Consider the following 16182-nt stretch of genomic DNA (forward strand, 5'->3'; position numbering starts at 1 on the left):
CTGGACTGTATGAGCTGAAAATCAGGCCCCGCAGTCTAACTTTACAAAAACTTTGCTTAATAGGTCTGCCATTCTTACAAACTTGATGGGCCCTCTGGGATAAACCCCTCTGTCTGCTTTCTTGTATGTTTCCTAGCAATTTTGGTATCACTTTTGTCACAGGATTTTTCTTCTTTATTTTGAAAATTAGCTCAGAGCTTGCACATATGTTTACAAACATATTTCTTGGGGTTTTTTTTGTTTTTTCTCACTGTTTGCTTTTGATACTCCCTACACCTCTCATGGCAGCTCTTTACCTCAGATCATGGGGGATATGTTTATATGTTCATATGGTTTTTCCAAGTATTTCAACTGCAGTGCTGCTGCAGTTATGATTTCACAGAATTACAGAATATGCTGAGTTGGAAGGAAACCACAAGGGTCGAGTCCAACTCCTGGCTCTGCATTGTTCTCCTGATTTCCTCTGTCATGCTCTGCCAGGTTGGAGCCAACTCGGAATGAGATGACTTCTAACATATAGGATCATCCACTGAACTTAATGCTTCAGCTGTGCAAAAAATACTTACTTCAGCCAGACACTTTGCAAAATGAGCTATCCTTCCTTACAGGGAAAAAGCTGCATTAAAAGGCTGTCTCAGACAGTCTCAGGAGAGAAAAATCCCTATTTAAAGGGAATGGCTGCTATCATCACTTTTCATTTCAAAGTTAATGTCTGGTTTTCCCACTGCTGCCAAAGGAAACAATATTGGGGAGAAACCAACAAAGAGTCTATAGTGCAGAGGGCAATGTGTTTTGCCCTTCTTATTTATAGACCCCTGTAAATTATTAAGTGCAGGAACAGTCCTAGTAAGAAGGGTAATAACAGTGGCTTATCCTACACAGAATGTATCAACTGATTAAGTTTGTTTTCCTTAGCCAACATTTCAGAGCCCTTGAAAGGCTCCCACAGATACCTGCAATATGAGCAGGGCTATTTCCACCAATGTTTAACTCTGTGCATCCCAAAAAAGCCTTTATAAGTGCATTCTCCTTTGGACTTGGACTAAAATACTTTAGATTCTTAACATCTTTTCTATTTCAAAAAAAACCCCAGAAAACACCCAACCCTCAAAGATATTGCAAAATATTAGAGAAAATTTGTGTTTGCTTGATGTGCTGTGATGTTGGAGTGGGTTACAGAGTGCTGACCTTGGTACGGAGCAGGGCACCTGTCTCAGCACGATTCTTTTCAATGTCTCTCTCCCAGTGGATTCTGATTTTTTCCAGAATGTCATCCAGGCCACTTCCCAGTGGAACATCAAGTTCTTCCAGCTGAGATCCAGCAAGCTGCTTGTATAATACCTTCACATCCTTGAACAAAAATAACAAACATAAAGAAAGTGAACTGGACAATTGAATAGTATCTTCAGAGAAGCTCAAGGAAGAGCTCTTTTGGTGCCATAAACAGAGAGAGAAATTCAATTTGATCTCAAAAAGTGTCTTTACATTAATGATTTTACGCACTGAAGGGTTCCTTTTTCAGATGTGGATTTGCCTTGCTTCTGCATGGGGTCTCTTCCTGCAGATCTAGGGTACTGGAAGAGTTTTCCCCTTGGTGGAAGGAGACTGAAGCCCTGCACCAAGGCAGTGCCTGTAGTAGCCTTCTCAGCAGTGGCAAGTTTCTCCAGCAGCCAGTGCTTGACACGTGCACCCTGTGCACCTGGGATCCAAAATCACTACATATATTGCCAGTAAAACTGCAGTGTGGACTTAGGGCCAAGGAACTAACAGCTTACAGGATATCCAAAACTCTCCCCTTGCTGCTGCACCATTCAGGAGCGTCTGCTGGAAGATACAAGATGTGCAAAGCAGCAGGAGCTCTCAGTTTGTGTGAGACAAGTATATGTTTTATGTATGTGCATGTTAGATGAAGAGGATTCTCCTCTGTGGCAGCATTCTGTTCCTTCTTTACATTTAAGTGCTCCAAAAGTAACCAATAGAGAATTAACAGGTCTAGAATTGCACACTTAAAGGTAACACATCAGTAGTATGTCATGTTCAGGAACACAAGAATTAATGATATTTTCAAATTTATAGTAACTGTCTGGCACTTCAATCCTTTAATATCAACCTGTTTATCTGTGTTATTGGCATTAAAAAAAAAAATAGTAGTGTAAAAGCATCTGGGAATTATATTTGTAAGCAATGGCCCCTGACAGTGACAATACTGGAAAAAATGGGAATTATGTGAATTATGAACCTGCAAGAATGCAAACCTCAAAATGTGCCCACTCCAAGTTCACAAAAGCTTCCAAAGGACTTGGCATGGATTTGCTAGTGGGAGCACCAGAGGAAAGAAAGGTTTGAATTAGTTCAGGAAAGTCCTTGGGACTTTATTGTGCCAGAGTTGAGCAAAAGTGGCTTCTAGCCTTTATTCTGTGATTTCTCTTAAGCAGCTTCCCCTGGTGCTGCTGCCATGGGCCTGTGCTGAGGTGGTTCTGCAAATGCTCAGGTACTCCCAAAAGGTAAAGAAAAGAGCATCTTTCCACTCTGAGAGGGCTCCTTGCTGGCTACATGAGAATCAAGATGGACAGGTGGTGTTCTCATTAAGCCACAGCTGCAGAGAACAGCAGCAGCATCAGCTTTTCTGGTTTCACAGCAGTCATTGCATTACTTGGAAGTTTAAAGAGGATCTTGTTTATTTCTATCTATTTTTTCTTTACTCTCTTTTCTGAAACAGCTTCCATCTTCTCCTGTCATGCACTGGTGATGAAGCCACTGGTTCTTTTCTGCAAAACGCCTGCCTTGGAATTAGACTGATTCAAGTAGGGAGCTGGTATACAACCTCATCTTGGCAAGCCAGTGTTGCTGAAATCTTGTGATTGGAGGAAGTGTAAGGTAGGATAGTACCTTGCTTTCTTGAGCCTTTCAAGATAGAGCTTGAATTGAATCACAATTCAAGCTCTATTGTACTTTGGAGGCACCAGTACAGTTGTCTGCTGTCCCTTATGAAGGATTAATAACAGCTCCATGTTCAAGTCCCCATGAATAAAGATGCTGATTTGTGTTCAACCCTGAAATCCCTGCTGAAGGAAGCAAACCACCTTCACTCAAATAGTGTTGGTGAATGCAGTGAGTAAGCGGAAAAGTGTTGCAAAATTGGGTAGTATGGGTTTCTCTTCTGGCTGCCTGTCTGTGGTGGTGCATCCTCTCCACCTGTTCAGGCCTCTCTGTGGTTTCAGAAATTCTTTATAGACCTCAGCCTTAATCAATCAATGGCTCCTAGGCAATTAAGCTTCCCTGTCTGTTCCTAGGAGTTTCTGTTGCCTGACAAAGGAAGGGGACAAGATAGTCAGCTATCTTAGCATAACCTTGGAATATTATTTGCCCAAGTCATAGCCCAAGCGGAACAATATTTTTGTCACCAGATTTCTGAGAAAACTTGGATTACAGCCAGGATGGAGGTTGACAGATGACTGGAGCCAATCATCCTGGGACTCTATAAACAGTAGTCCTGAGTGAGGCCCTTTGAGTTCTGGGCTGCAGTGGGCTGTGAGCAGCAATCTCCCTCTGACTGGGACCTCCCGGAGCTAACAAGTTTGCAGTACTCAATACTTGTTGCCAAATGCTGATGGTGGAGCCTGGGGTATCCCCACTACTCCTCAAGGCTCAGGCCTCACCTGTTGAGAGATGCAGAAGCATCTGACTTGAGTATTGCACTGAACTCGAGGGAAATTTTTAACAGGCACCTTCATGCAAACTTTTTTGTGTCTGTTTGTGTGAATGTGTGAATTGGTTTAAATACCCTATAGCCAGTATAGTGTGAATACTGGTATCCCAGATCTACAGTTAAGTTACTGCCCTGCTTGGAGGAAATCCTATTGGATGATTTTGTAAATGTTAAATTAGTCAGTGATCAGGTGCTGACAAACCCTTTAGCTGTAAACCATTGACCAAGTCTGAGGTAAAGTTTGTACTCAGCTACACCTAGTTTCCATCAGGAGTTTAGAAAGCAAGGGGGTCTGCTCTGAACCTCATGACTCAATGGGATGGACTTCCCTAACCCTTTTGAACCTTTATCCTTTACACCTTTACCCTCTGCATCCCTGATTTCCTTGTAAACCATTCTAGACTGATTATAATCCAATATTCCTTTGTGAGCTTCATTACGCAGTAAGTAATAAAATGAACCTTGGTATCAAAGTTAAATTGCACTTTCACATCTCATATTAAACCTCCTTTTGCCAGCACCTTTGATGATGATTCTTTAGAGCCACTCCTTCAGGCCACTGTCCCTGTGACTTGCTTCAGTGTTGTGCTTCTCAAGAGAGACTAAATTTTGGGAACCAAGCACCTTGCTAAGCCAAGCAGGGTATTTTCATAAGAACCTGGTTACTTCTCAACATTAGAGCAGCAGGACCAGAGCTGGTGCCCTGCACATGCACTTTCTCCTTCCATCTGACCTCACAGCTGAGATGCCCACATACATGACTGTCCAGCCCCTTGACCATCATGTGGTGTCTGACAAGAAATGAAGGGATTGCATCTCTTCCATGCCACATTTATCAAATGAGAATGGGTTAACACCTATGAAAGTAATTTGATAATGTCTCAGGGGTTAGTCCTCTGAGTTAAAAGAGAAGGAGGAAATAGGAGTAGGTTTCAGGAAAATCCCCGCGCCCAGACATGGCAGATGGAATTTTTAATGTTTGCTTTGCACTAGATACAGGATACCAACCAGATGAAACAGGCACACATTGGCTTTGCAGTGTCCTGAGTCTGGACTTACTTCTTCATGATTCTTTGACAGCAAAGTTAGCTCTTCCTTCATGCTTTCTATCTGACTCTCCAGATCCATTTTAGTTAAATTAGCATCATCAATCACTTTATATAGGGAATTAATTTCATCTTCCACTGCCTTTCTGAATGGCTGCTCATTTTCATACCTGCAGAGAAAAAAAAAAAAAGAAACCAAACTTCAACACAGCGTAAGAGGCACAGAGACACAGACAGTATACTTTTTTACTTTTTACTTCACCTTGGCTCTTCATACTTTAAGTTAACTGCCTGAAGTGCCCTGTCATTAATTCAGAGTGTAAGAAAACAGGCCGAGTTAGCAGTATGTGCTATGGTGGTTATCAACCTGATAGGATTCCAGAAAAAGCATGGAGAGGCTCATGATTTCTTGCTAGATCTGATATTTATATACAGTATCATCATGGTGGCTTTTTCTCAGTTGTCTTGGCTATAGAATGAGAATACCTATTCACTTGTCTATATAAAAACCTTTTAGAGCAATGGTTAAAGGAAAAACATGCATATCAAGCATTACTTCTAACAGACAAGCTGATGGAAGTCTGGTCTATGCTCCAGGGCCCTGGCCCATCCCTAAAACCAAATCCCAGTAGTATCAAAACAAAGAGGAAATTTCTTTGGTTGGTTGGTTTGCTGTTGAAACAAACGGCTCATTTCCAAACCATGGCTATAATGGTAGGGAAATTTTGGCAAGCAGTTTCTATCCCACAGCACTGCTTGCTGCACTGCTCGTTTGTACCTTTTTGGTTTAGGCTTTCCATTGAAAATGTGGATTGCATTGTGAATCTCCTTGGGTGGGAGACATTTGTGTCACACCTGTCCAGCCCAGGGATCTGGGGGCCAGGAAGGCTAGACAAGAGAGCCTGGCAGGTTAGTTGGGAATTGTTGGGAACCTGATTCATAAACTCTTTGCTTCTTGATAGCCACCTTCATTGCTGGAGTTTAAAGCTTGGGAGAGTGGCAGCTGATCCCAGGAACTTTCACTATGCAGCAGATTGATTCAACATTGTTTTTGTTATGTAGACTGCTTGTCCAAGTCAGCTGACACTTCTAAACAGTATTTTTGCTAAACTACATAAAATATGAATGTAACTTGCTGGATGTGAAACCAAATGAGTATCTCAGAGTTGTACCTTTCTGAAATAAAAGGCAAACTTAAGAATTATTAACATATTTTGGTTTTATGATTAAATAAAATAATGCCAGAGAGAGAGAGAGAAAAATAAGTTTAAGGGATGATAAAAAAATTCAGGATATAAAAATCAATTAGTTTGAAGTATGTTTTTTGTGTCAGAGCTTGCAAAAAGCTACTTGTAAATGAATGAGACCATTATGAGTAAAAAAAGCTAGAAGGATCATGTCTCCTGACTAAAATCTTAAGAGCTTCATGAGCTCATACACATTATTATCAGGCTTTTCAAACAGAAAGACAATAAAGAAGTAGTTTGCCAGTGTTTAAAATCTTCTTTTATGACTTATTTTGCTTAGTAAATGAAAGGAAAATCAGCTCAGCCCATTTCTCTTTTCTTGTCTGACATTTCAACCCTGTCTGTAGTGGTGCAGTTTTTGCTTTGCAGCTGAAGCAGGATGATTGTTACTTCCAAAAATATTTGGTTTTGGTACTGAAGTACTGAAAATTACAACTAAAAAGCACATGGAAGTTCACCTTTATAAAATGTCAACAGACAAATGCCTGTGTTAAGAATAGCTTAGGTCATTTTGCTTGTGCAGGTTTTTGTTACGATGAAACTTCAAAATCTTCCAAAATACTGTTAGCACCATCATTATTTTTCTCCCAAATCAGGGTGTTGAATATGAATATGCAACTTAAAAAAACAAGCCCATTCTACTCCCTAGCATTACACCCCTACAAATTAAGTGTTCACAAAGGCAAAGTTTAAAGAAAGTGGCCAGCTGGGTGCCACCACAGGACTACCTGTCTTTAAAATCTTCAGCACAGGCTTGAATATTCTCGGTGTGCAGCATAAGACGAGCATTTTCAAGGACTGCTTCACCCACCTAGAAGAAAGATACAACAGAGCTCAACCAATGAAGAGCTTCAGCACATGTATCTTAAGCAGATGTACAGCTTTGATTCTGAAAATACTCCTTTATCCTAGGGCTGTTCAAGTGACTCATTCCAGATAACTTAATCAATGATTTTTGTACATATAAGTTCACAAATTCTCTGCAAATAGGCCATAATTTGTCCTCAAACTGCTCATCATCTTCTTGTGGCAACACATTTATTCCGATCACCAGCTCTTTGCAAGGGGCAAAATTCATTGCTGTGCTCAAGGTATTTTCATCATTTAAGTCCCACTTATATTTTCTAGATACAATTTAAGCAGCACTTATGCAGTTCCTATTCTACTTCCCATATCAGCAGTCCTCTTCAAAGTCGTCCTCCTCAGGGAGCCACGGAATACTTGTTGCTCATGCCGCCTGCGAGCCCTCCTCAGCTCCCAGAGCGTCGTTTTCCTTCTCCTAGGGGATCCTCTAGGCTCTTGCCATAGATATGAGACCTGAGAAGCCTTCAAAGGTTATTACACTAATTGGAAAGATCGTGCAAATCAGACTGTGGTATCATTGCTATGGCTCTGGGGTGTATCTCTTAACGTCCAAGAGGCACCGAGGGGTAAGTAAAGCTGAAAGGCTTGTGACTTAGCAGCTTGTTGTGATTCAGGAGGGTTATACAGAATGAGAAACAGGAAAAAAATACTACTGCCTGCCCTGGAATCACACATGCACTGAGCTATAAAGATGACCAGAGACGTGAAGAATTCAGTACCAGGCTAAGAGTGATCATTTCTGCAAGTACTGTCTGAGAGTTCCAGTCACCCCATGATCCAAGCTGTCCCTCTGGAAAAGCTAAACTGAAGATTTCTTTGGTCTTTTTCAGGAGACACCCATGAAGTTTAGTTTAGTTAAAACTAAATCACCTCATGAATAAGATCAGATTTTTAAGCTGGCCAGCAGAGTTCTTGAAGCAGAAAAATCTTTCCTTAGATAATTAAGTCTGTAACTAAGATTGCAAATCACCCAAAGCATTCTGAATTCACCTTCTTCCAAGGTGAAACACACCATGCAATGTGAAAACATCAAGGCTGCATCCAGACAAGTTATCTCAAGTGGATCTCAAGTGGGATTGTTGCCCTATGTTCCCACCTGCCTTGAGGCTGCTTGGTGATGGAGTGGAGGTGGGCATGCAGTGGGAGGCTGAAGCATTTCTTGGTGGTAATTAACATTTACCCTCATGGAGAGTGGCTTACTGCTTCAAATGTCTTACAAATGTTTGGACCATCAAATGTGTAATATCTGAAAGCATCTGATAAGGAGAAGTGTGGAGAAATAACCTGTTCCTTCACTATTCATTATGTCCATAATGGATCAGGAAGTCAAAAGCACTCTACATCTTTTCCATCTGATGAGGAACAAGAGTTTAAAAAGTGGTTTCCTTAATTCTTATCTACTGCTAGGAAAAAACAGGGAAGGTGGCTGGGGCTGGGGCTTCACACCATTGCATGGGGAATTTTTCTTCAACTACTGTGGGATTTCTTGGCCAATTCCAAGCAACATGATAGCGGGATAGGCCATCTCAGAGACATCCAGTTCTAACACATTTCATCAAAATAGCATCTGGACAGAGAAGAGAGGTTCTGTAAATATTGCTGCTTGGGGGGTGAGGGGGGAAAGTCCCAGTTTCAGCATGGGAAAATTGAGCAGTGCAACAAAAGCACAGGAGTCAGAGATGTCACAAAAGCCACAGGTGTGGGCAAAGAGAGAGTCCCTCACTCCAACCACCCCTGTTGTGCAGCACACAAGTACAGTAGAGTTCTGTCTGCTCTTCGTTGTTCAACCCCTTATTTCCTTCTTCCTGTTTTTTTGCAGCCCCACTTTACCAGCACTATCCTAACTCCCCAAACCCTGAGTTGTCCATCTGTGGCGTTTCAGAGCAGTTGAGCAGAGCTGGGACTTTGGGACATGCTGCTCTTCTGTCCTCAGGTTCCCTTGCACCAGAACACCTGAGTTTCTCCTGAAGAATGGAGAATTGGCATTTAGTCAGCACAGAAGTAGAGGGAATTCTTTGACACAAGTTCTGAAGTCTTAGTTGCTTTATTTTTCTACCTTTTTATTTTTCTTTATTTTCTTTTTTCCTACCAAAGTTATTTTGTCTTCCTGACAACTCATACATGTGTGGATCTTCACAGAAGCTTTCATTTTTTTTTATGACTGAATCAAGGAGCAGAAATGCTGCCCTGTGATTTGCCCTCCTCTGTTGAAACAAACCCATTTGCCTCTGGCAGGGATCACACACAGTTACAGCATCTGACCTAAAGTCTGACAAAAATATGTCTTTGAGTGAATCAGGAACATCCTGCAAGCAAAAGTAACATTAAATCCTGTGAGCTGCAGTGTCACTCAGAGGCATGTTAATAGTGAATGAGGCTGAATCCAGTGTGAAAAGGCTTTGGGGCTGCAGCAAAAGCAGAAGCAGGCAATAGCTGGTGAACTGCTGCTGCCTGGATTTCTGCATCTATATGGAGACAGACTGGCTTTTAAAAGTGTTTATCATTAGTGGTTTTGTGGATTTATTGAGGCATTTGAGGTGATTTTTACCTGCCCCACAGTGGATGTCTTTACCATATGCCTGAGGATTCAGTCAATACCCCAACTCTCCTCTCCATAGACCAACAGCTAAAGCCAAGGGCTCTGTGAGAAAGTCCAGGGCTTTCCAAAATTTCACAAACCCCTGAACTCTGCCATGTAAGTAGAAATGGTATTAAAAAAAACCCCAAACTTATGTTTGGAAGGCTTCAGAGGCAACTTGAAGTGGAAACAAGCAGGCATCAACTTTTCAGCCCTCCAGGAAATCACCTGTGCACCCTTTAAATCTGACAGTGAACTTGAAGGAGAAATAATTAGACAGTAGTTTCTAATACTGTCAAACATGGTACAAGCCATGTTTCCTGAGAGATTCCCTCTGATTTTCATGAACTATGAAAGCATTTTCCTAGGCTCCAGAAGAAGAGATCTGAGTCTTCCATCTAGTGGCTCTTTTGTTTGATTTAATTCGCCTATTAGTCAACAGCTGGATGCAAACACACAGCATTAGTGAGAGATTTGTAGCCACTTTGCTGACACACATACTAAAACACATGAGGCAGCAGTTTAGGAAACAGCCTTCTTTGTGTCCATGGGGAATGAGAGGCCTTGCCATGTAAAGCAGAAGGCAGTGATGTCCTGCCTCACAGAGCTTCTGGGAGGGTTAAGTCACTGATGCTCATGTGGCATTCAAAGAGTCAAAATGGGAAGAGTTAAAAAAATGCAAATATTATTACCAATAATAGCTCCTTTTAGTCACACATTGTCTTTCAACACTCAGTTCTGTGATGCTTATACACCTTTTGATCACGATTTTTTTCAGCTCTTGAATTAACAATGAATATTCATGGTAATAAACACCCAACTACAAAGCAATTTTTTTCTTTGATTTCATTGTGATTGTGTGGACATGAAAATGCAATGTTAATTTTTTGGAAGAAAAATCTCATCAAAATCTGCATCAATATGTTGGCCCATTTGCTGGGTTGCAACTGGCATCAAGGATAAAACAGCTGCTTCAAGGGAGTGGGCAGATGCCAGACTTGATAAAGTGTGAAGTGATACACACAATTTCAGGGAGAATTTACTCCTTATCCCTGGTGACTAGCAACTTTTGATTTTTAACAAAGATTTGGCCAAGTTTGGCAGGGCAAGATTTACTATGCCTTTCAAATTCTTAGCTGTGCTTTATCTGTGGCTTTGTATACTTTTGCTATTCTTACAAATGTCTAACTCCTTTCTGACTGTTACTAAATTCATGGCCTCAGGTGTGGTCTGTGATAATGAATTTCATGGTTTAATTATTCATGTCATGGAAACTTCTCTGGCTTTTAAGTTCACTCCAGTAAAGCAAATGCCTCTGTGGGGAAAGATCAGAAGATGTCAATCTAGTCTTTCCTTCCACACACTCAAGGAAATAGTTGATACCAGACCATTGCCTCTAAAACATTTTAATTCACAACTAAAATCAGGCTAAAAGCCTGCAGCCCACTGCCAAGCAATGAACTCTTAATGGTCTTGGTCATGCTCTCCATGTTGAACCCTTTCTCAGAGCCTGAAGGAGGAAACCTGGAAAGCAGCAAGAGCAGCTTTTGTTGCATTGCCTCAGGAAAGAGAATACCTGGAGAGAGGCTGATATTGATGGCTCCTTTGCTGATTCCTGCTGCATCCAGGGAAATTCGACTTCATGTACACATCAAATATTTTAAAACTGCACAGGACTGCATCAAAGAATGCCTGGTTCTTAAAGCAGGAGATACCTCTTAAAGAAATGATCTGTAAAACTGTAATGTTGGCCAAGCACAAGGAGAAAACCTCACACTCCCTCACAGCTGCCTGTGAAAGCAGCCCAAATTTATGCTGTGGGAGGTGGCTGAGAGAACATGATTAAAACTAATTCACTGCCATCCTCTGTAGGGCAGTTGATCAAGCTTTGTGCCATTTTGTGTGAGTTTGTACCCTTAGATGAGTAGCAGAGTGCTATTTCAGCCATTTACGGACACTGATCACACACTGTGCTGTGCTAGACTGTGTCACAAGTAACACTCAGCTGCTCTTCTGACCCTGCAGCAAATAAATTAGTGGGTGTGAGTCCAAATGGCAATTCCTCAGGCTGTTAGACCTGTGTATTCTCCAGGCTTAATATTCACACTGATTAAATGCTGACAGAAAGGCCAAGTGCAAATTGAAGTAGCTCTATAGAAAAACTCTGGAGGTCTTTCAAATGCTCCCAACCATGCACATGCTGCCATGATCAGTCACAGCAGTGATAAAATTGGTCCAGGATGTTGTTTCCTTCTGCTTTTGTGTTTACTCCTGTGATCTGAACTGCACTATGTGTCATCTCATAGACAAAATAAATCTCTGTGTCTCCCATGCAGCTGTAATTGAACAGTCATGGAGGCTGAGCTACCCTCTTCTCTCTGTAAACTCACTCAGATTGTTTCAAGCATCCACTTCTCCCAGTGCTGCCCTGTTCCCTGGGAAGGAATTGCCATTGCAAACAGTCTCTTATTCTGCAGCAGAGATGCATTTGTTTAGAGACAGAATTTTCCCCAAGAAGATGAGGATGAAGCCTGGAGAAGGGTATGCACAGGGTAAAATTTATATCTCTGTCATGATGTAATTCTGTCACATGAATTCCCCTTGGCAAGGGTTTCTGATTTCCCTCTTTTCCAGCAAAAATCCTTTCACTTTGTGCCTGTCCCAATTAGTGTGTGTCCACCTGCTCTGCTAAAGCCAGCTGCCCAAGCAGATAATTAACCCTGTGAGCTGGATAGTGGCTTTCCATCATTCAGCTCCCACCAGTGACCCCCTGTCTCCTCTGACAACTGCAAGGAAACATGAGCAGTTTTTCCTGAGGGACTCTGCACTCACACACACCCTCTGAGTCACTCACTGACACATTTTTTTCCCTTAGCTGTGTGTTTGGGATATATGCTGGCACCAAGCTGTTTTTGCTGGCAATGCAACTAACCCAAAATTTGGGATGCTGGAGCACATCCCAGGAAGGGCAGGAGGGAAGCAGGACTTCAGGTCTGCTGGGGTCTCTCCTGAGCCACTGCAGAGATGGGCCTGTCACATTTGTGATTCTGAGACCAGGAGAGTCCTTTGTGGCCATGTCCTCATCTTCATTAGCAGGGCACAAGGAAAGGGCTCCTGCTCAGACTTCTGTGGATATTTCTTTGCTGCTTCTTGTTCAAAAACTGTTCCTATCATGAGTGCTTGGGCTAAACCAGCTGCCTGCTTGAGGGTTTTTTTCCCCCCAAAACTTTCACAGCTGCTTTATTTGAAGGGCACCAAGGGGTTTTATAGCTGCTGGGAATCTCTCCCTGCTGGACCCTTGGGCCTGGCCAGGAATCAAAATGAGTGTTCAGATTTTACAAGAAGCTGAAAATGGAGTATGTCACTCTTCAGGAAGTCAAGGTGGATGTAGACATCTACAGAAAATCTGAATATATTTACAAAAATTACATTTAGGAAGGTATCTGCCAGGTGTCTCTTATTTCTGCTACACCTTGCTCCTTAATACCTTTTACTTTTCCATTTGGGATGTGTTGTGGTAGGAGAATTCTGACTTTGTGTGATTTCAGCTGTTTCTGAAAGCAACTGATTTTGACATTATTTTAATAAATGTGATGGTTTTGATGCTGATATTGACATAATTATACCAATTAGCTCCAGGGGGAATGATTTAATTGGTGTTTGGGCTGGATAGGGTCCTACTTTCATTTTTGGTTAAATGTTTAATAAAAAAAACAAAGAAACCTATTAATCAGAATTGTACATAACAGCTTGGATCACATCCGTGAAAGACAAAACCCACTAAGTGATGCCTCTTTTATTGATTTAATTGAAGCAATTCAGAAAATTTTATGTGTTCTCTGATGTGTTTTGATAGTTTAAATAGATATGGATGATGCTAGTCTTTTTCTCTTCTTTTCTATGATGCTCACAAATGCTTTTACTACATGGCTTTATTTTTCTGATTTTCATATAGGAAGAGCCTGATAGTCAGGCTAGATTTCATTATGAGATGCTCTTATTCACTCATAAAAAAGAGGTAGAGGCAAGGACGCCTACAAAGAGAGGCTGAGAGGAAAGCAATTTGGATGAAAAATTATTACATGAGCAGGTGCATCTGCACCGTAATGTTGGCAGCTTATATAATGAAAGATCAAACGGTCCTTCCTAAAGTACCTATGCTCCCACATTTTTGGTCTTAACCATAAATCCTGATAGAATTTACAGGTGAAATCTACAACTATGAAATGGGACACTGGTCTGGAGAACAGGGGATGGCGACTGCCAAGGATTAATTCCCTATTCCCTATCAAAGTGCCCATCTTCCCCAGTGAGACAATAGGTTTAAAGAGATAGATTTTGTACCCCAGATTCAGAGCACTCCTTTACTTCAGCAGCTGCTCCCTTAGGAAGCAATAAAGTCATTTACTGATACTAAAAGGTAGCAACTTTAAAAGCTGGTGCTTAACGGAGTGCTTCTGCTGACACGATCTTTGTAGAGCAGCTTATGCCAACACATTCAGAGTTCAAGCAACATTTGTTGTTCTGGGAGAAGACCTGCCCTAAAAATGCAAAGTAAGACTGGCCAGCCCAAGTTCAAGCACACAATTGTCCTAGGCAACTTAAAGCTGGCTTTCAGGCTTTCTGAAGAGCCAGCAATGGCATTTTCTGTGCCTGCACAAGTGCTGCTGGAAGAGGTGTGTGAGATGCCAGACTCCAGTTCTTTGGAATCCTGTCTGCTCCCACTGCCTGGGAGCTGGGAAACCAGGCTTGTGTGGTGCACCAAGACCTCAGTAGACAGAGCCCTGTGCCTGCTGCAGGCAGGACATCAGCCTGCAAGGCCTTGCTGGCCAGCAAAAGGAACTCCTTCTCGTCCATGGGGTAAATGCAGACACTATTTTGCCTCCCCACAATAAACATTTGTGCCGTATGGAGAAGGCAGGAATAAGGGATGGTGGGGTGATGGCAAGGGAAAGAAAGGAAGTCACTCATTTGCAGCCTTGTAATTATTATTTTTAAACAAATAAAGCTTTTGAAGATGCTATTAAGCCAACAAGGGAATAAAGTAAAAATCTGAATTGCTGATTAAAAAAAAAGCGTGCTTGTAATGATATCATGTTGAGAGATAACCTAATTCAGTTCTAGCGCGTTTCTTTCAATAATTGTGATACTCAGTGTAATAACCACAGATTTTAAAAAAGGGGAGAGGGGGGAAGGAACAAAAACCCCCACCCATTCTAATCAGCCCAGTCTTCGGCGCCTTGGGGTGCATTTCAATCGCTCCCAAGCGATTGCTTAATAGGCACAATAATGCTAATTATCACGAAGATAGATTTTGCACCCTCTGTCTCGGGCACCGCTTCTTGCAGTCGGACGGCGCTGCCGCGCAGCCTGGTCCAACTCCCGGCCGCCCGGAGCTGCTGATGCCCCGTGCAGCTCCTTCCCTCCCTCCTTCCCTCCTTCCCTCCCTCCTTCCCTCCCTCCGTCCCTCCGCTCCCCGGCTGCCGGCAGCGCTCACCTGGTGGTAAATCGCCTCCCAGTTCTCCCGCAGCGCTCCCCAGCTGCCCACGCTGGCCGCCTTCTTGTCCAGGTAGACTCTGATGTGCTCCTCCAGCTCCTGGTTGACCTGCTCGAGAGCTCGCACCTTCTCGATGTACTCCACCAAGCAGCCGTTCAGGCTTTCGTAGGAGAGCGCCCTGCCCTTGTCCAGCCCCGGGGCCAGGGGCACGGCGGCGGCGGAGCTGCGGAGGCCCTGCAGGAAGACGCTGCTGATGCCCAGGGCTCTACGGGACACTCGGGTGCCCAGGCTGCTCACGCCGCCCGTGGGGACGGTGCCCACGTAGACGCCGGGGGGTCGGGACAGGCTGCCCCCGCCGCCGACGCTGACCCGGCGGCCGGGCGGCCCCGAGCTCTCGGCCGCGGAGGTGGAGGGCTGCTGCCCCAGGAAGGACGACCGGCGCCTCGGCAAGGGCATGTTGTCGCTCCAGCCTGCCGAGCACCGCCGCTCAGCCCGGCCGCCTCGCCCCGCTCTGGCGGCAGCGATGTGCCGAGCCCAGCAGGTTGGGGCTCGCCCGGGATTTCGGCTTTGTGCGACGGCTTTCTGGAAGGGGGGCTTTGTGCAGCCCGGGAGCGCCCGTCGCATTGTCCGGCGGCTGCTGGGTCAGCAGTCCCATTGCGGGGGAAATCTCCGTGCTGCTGCTGCTGCAAATGTGGCAGATGAAAAGCACAATGGTGTTTACGGGGACAGCGGGACGGGGATTCAGTACAACGTACGTGTTAAAATACCAGCAGCGTTTTCTAGGCTGGCACCCGGATGATTTCCCACCCTTATAGCCACGGGTATCCAGTTATATATTGCAAATCCTTCTCACACCTGTGCTTGCTCCAGACATAGTCTACTTCAGCAAGACGTTTCCTAACCTAGCAAAACCCAAACCTCTGTGGAGTCAACTGGGCCACAGCTGAGCAGAGCTGAGCCAGCCTTTTGCCACTGCAGGGCATCGAATGCTCCCTTGGGTCTGCTGCAGCTTCTGGATTTCTCTGCAATTGGCTTCACCACCCGCCCAAAGGCATATTGACCCAACCCCAGCAGATTTTATAGGGGCAAGCACCCTCATGTTCAACCCTTCTCAGTCAGTTTAACTTCAATAATCAATTGCACTTTGTCTCTTCAAGAAGGGCCTGTTTCACTTCTTTGCCTGCATAACGTGGTGACAAAGTGAGAGAACTGTGAATTGAAAGAAAAGGGTAAAACAATCC

General features: G+C 43.5%; 1 protein-coding gene across 1 annotated transcript in view; it reads right to left on the reverse strand.

Annotated features, from left to right (window-relative positions):
- The window catches only part of BFSP2 (beaded filament structural protein 2), a 21783-nt gene extending 6386 nt beyond the window's left edge, over positions 1-15397 (reverse strand). The window contains exons 1-4 of the mRNA XM_056485620.1: positions 14942-15397; positions 6731-6813; positions 4769-4925; positions 1189-1350 (exon numbers count right to left, since the gene is read on the reverse strand). Coding sequence (XP_056341595.1) covers positions 1189-1350; positions 4769-4925; positions 6731-6813; positions 14942-15397 — 858 coding nt within the window. The remainder of the gene's footprint in view (positions 1-1188; positions 1351-4768; positions 4926-6730; positions 6814-14941) is intronic.
- Between the last annotated feature and the right edge of the window lie 785 nt (positions 15398-16182).

This window comes from Oenanthe melanoleuca, chromosome 2, assembly GCF_029582105.1.
Source record: "Oenanthe melanoleuca isolate GR-GAL-2019-014 chromosome 2, OMel1.0, whole genome shotgun sequence".
In the NCBI taxonomy this organism is placed as follows: Eukaryota; Metazoa; Chordata; class Aves; order Passeriformes; family Muscicapidae; genus Oenanthe; species Oenanthe melanoleuca.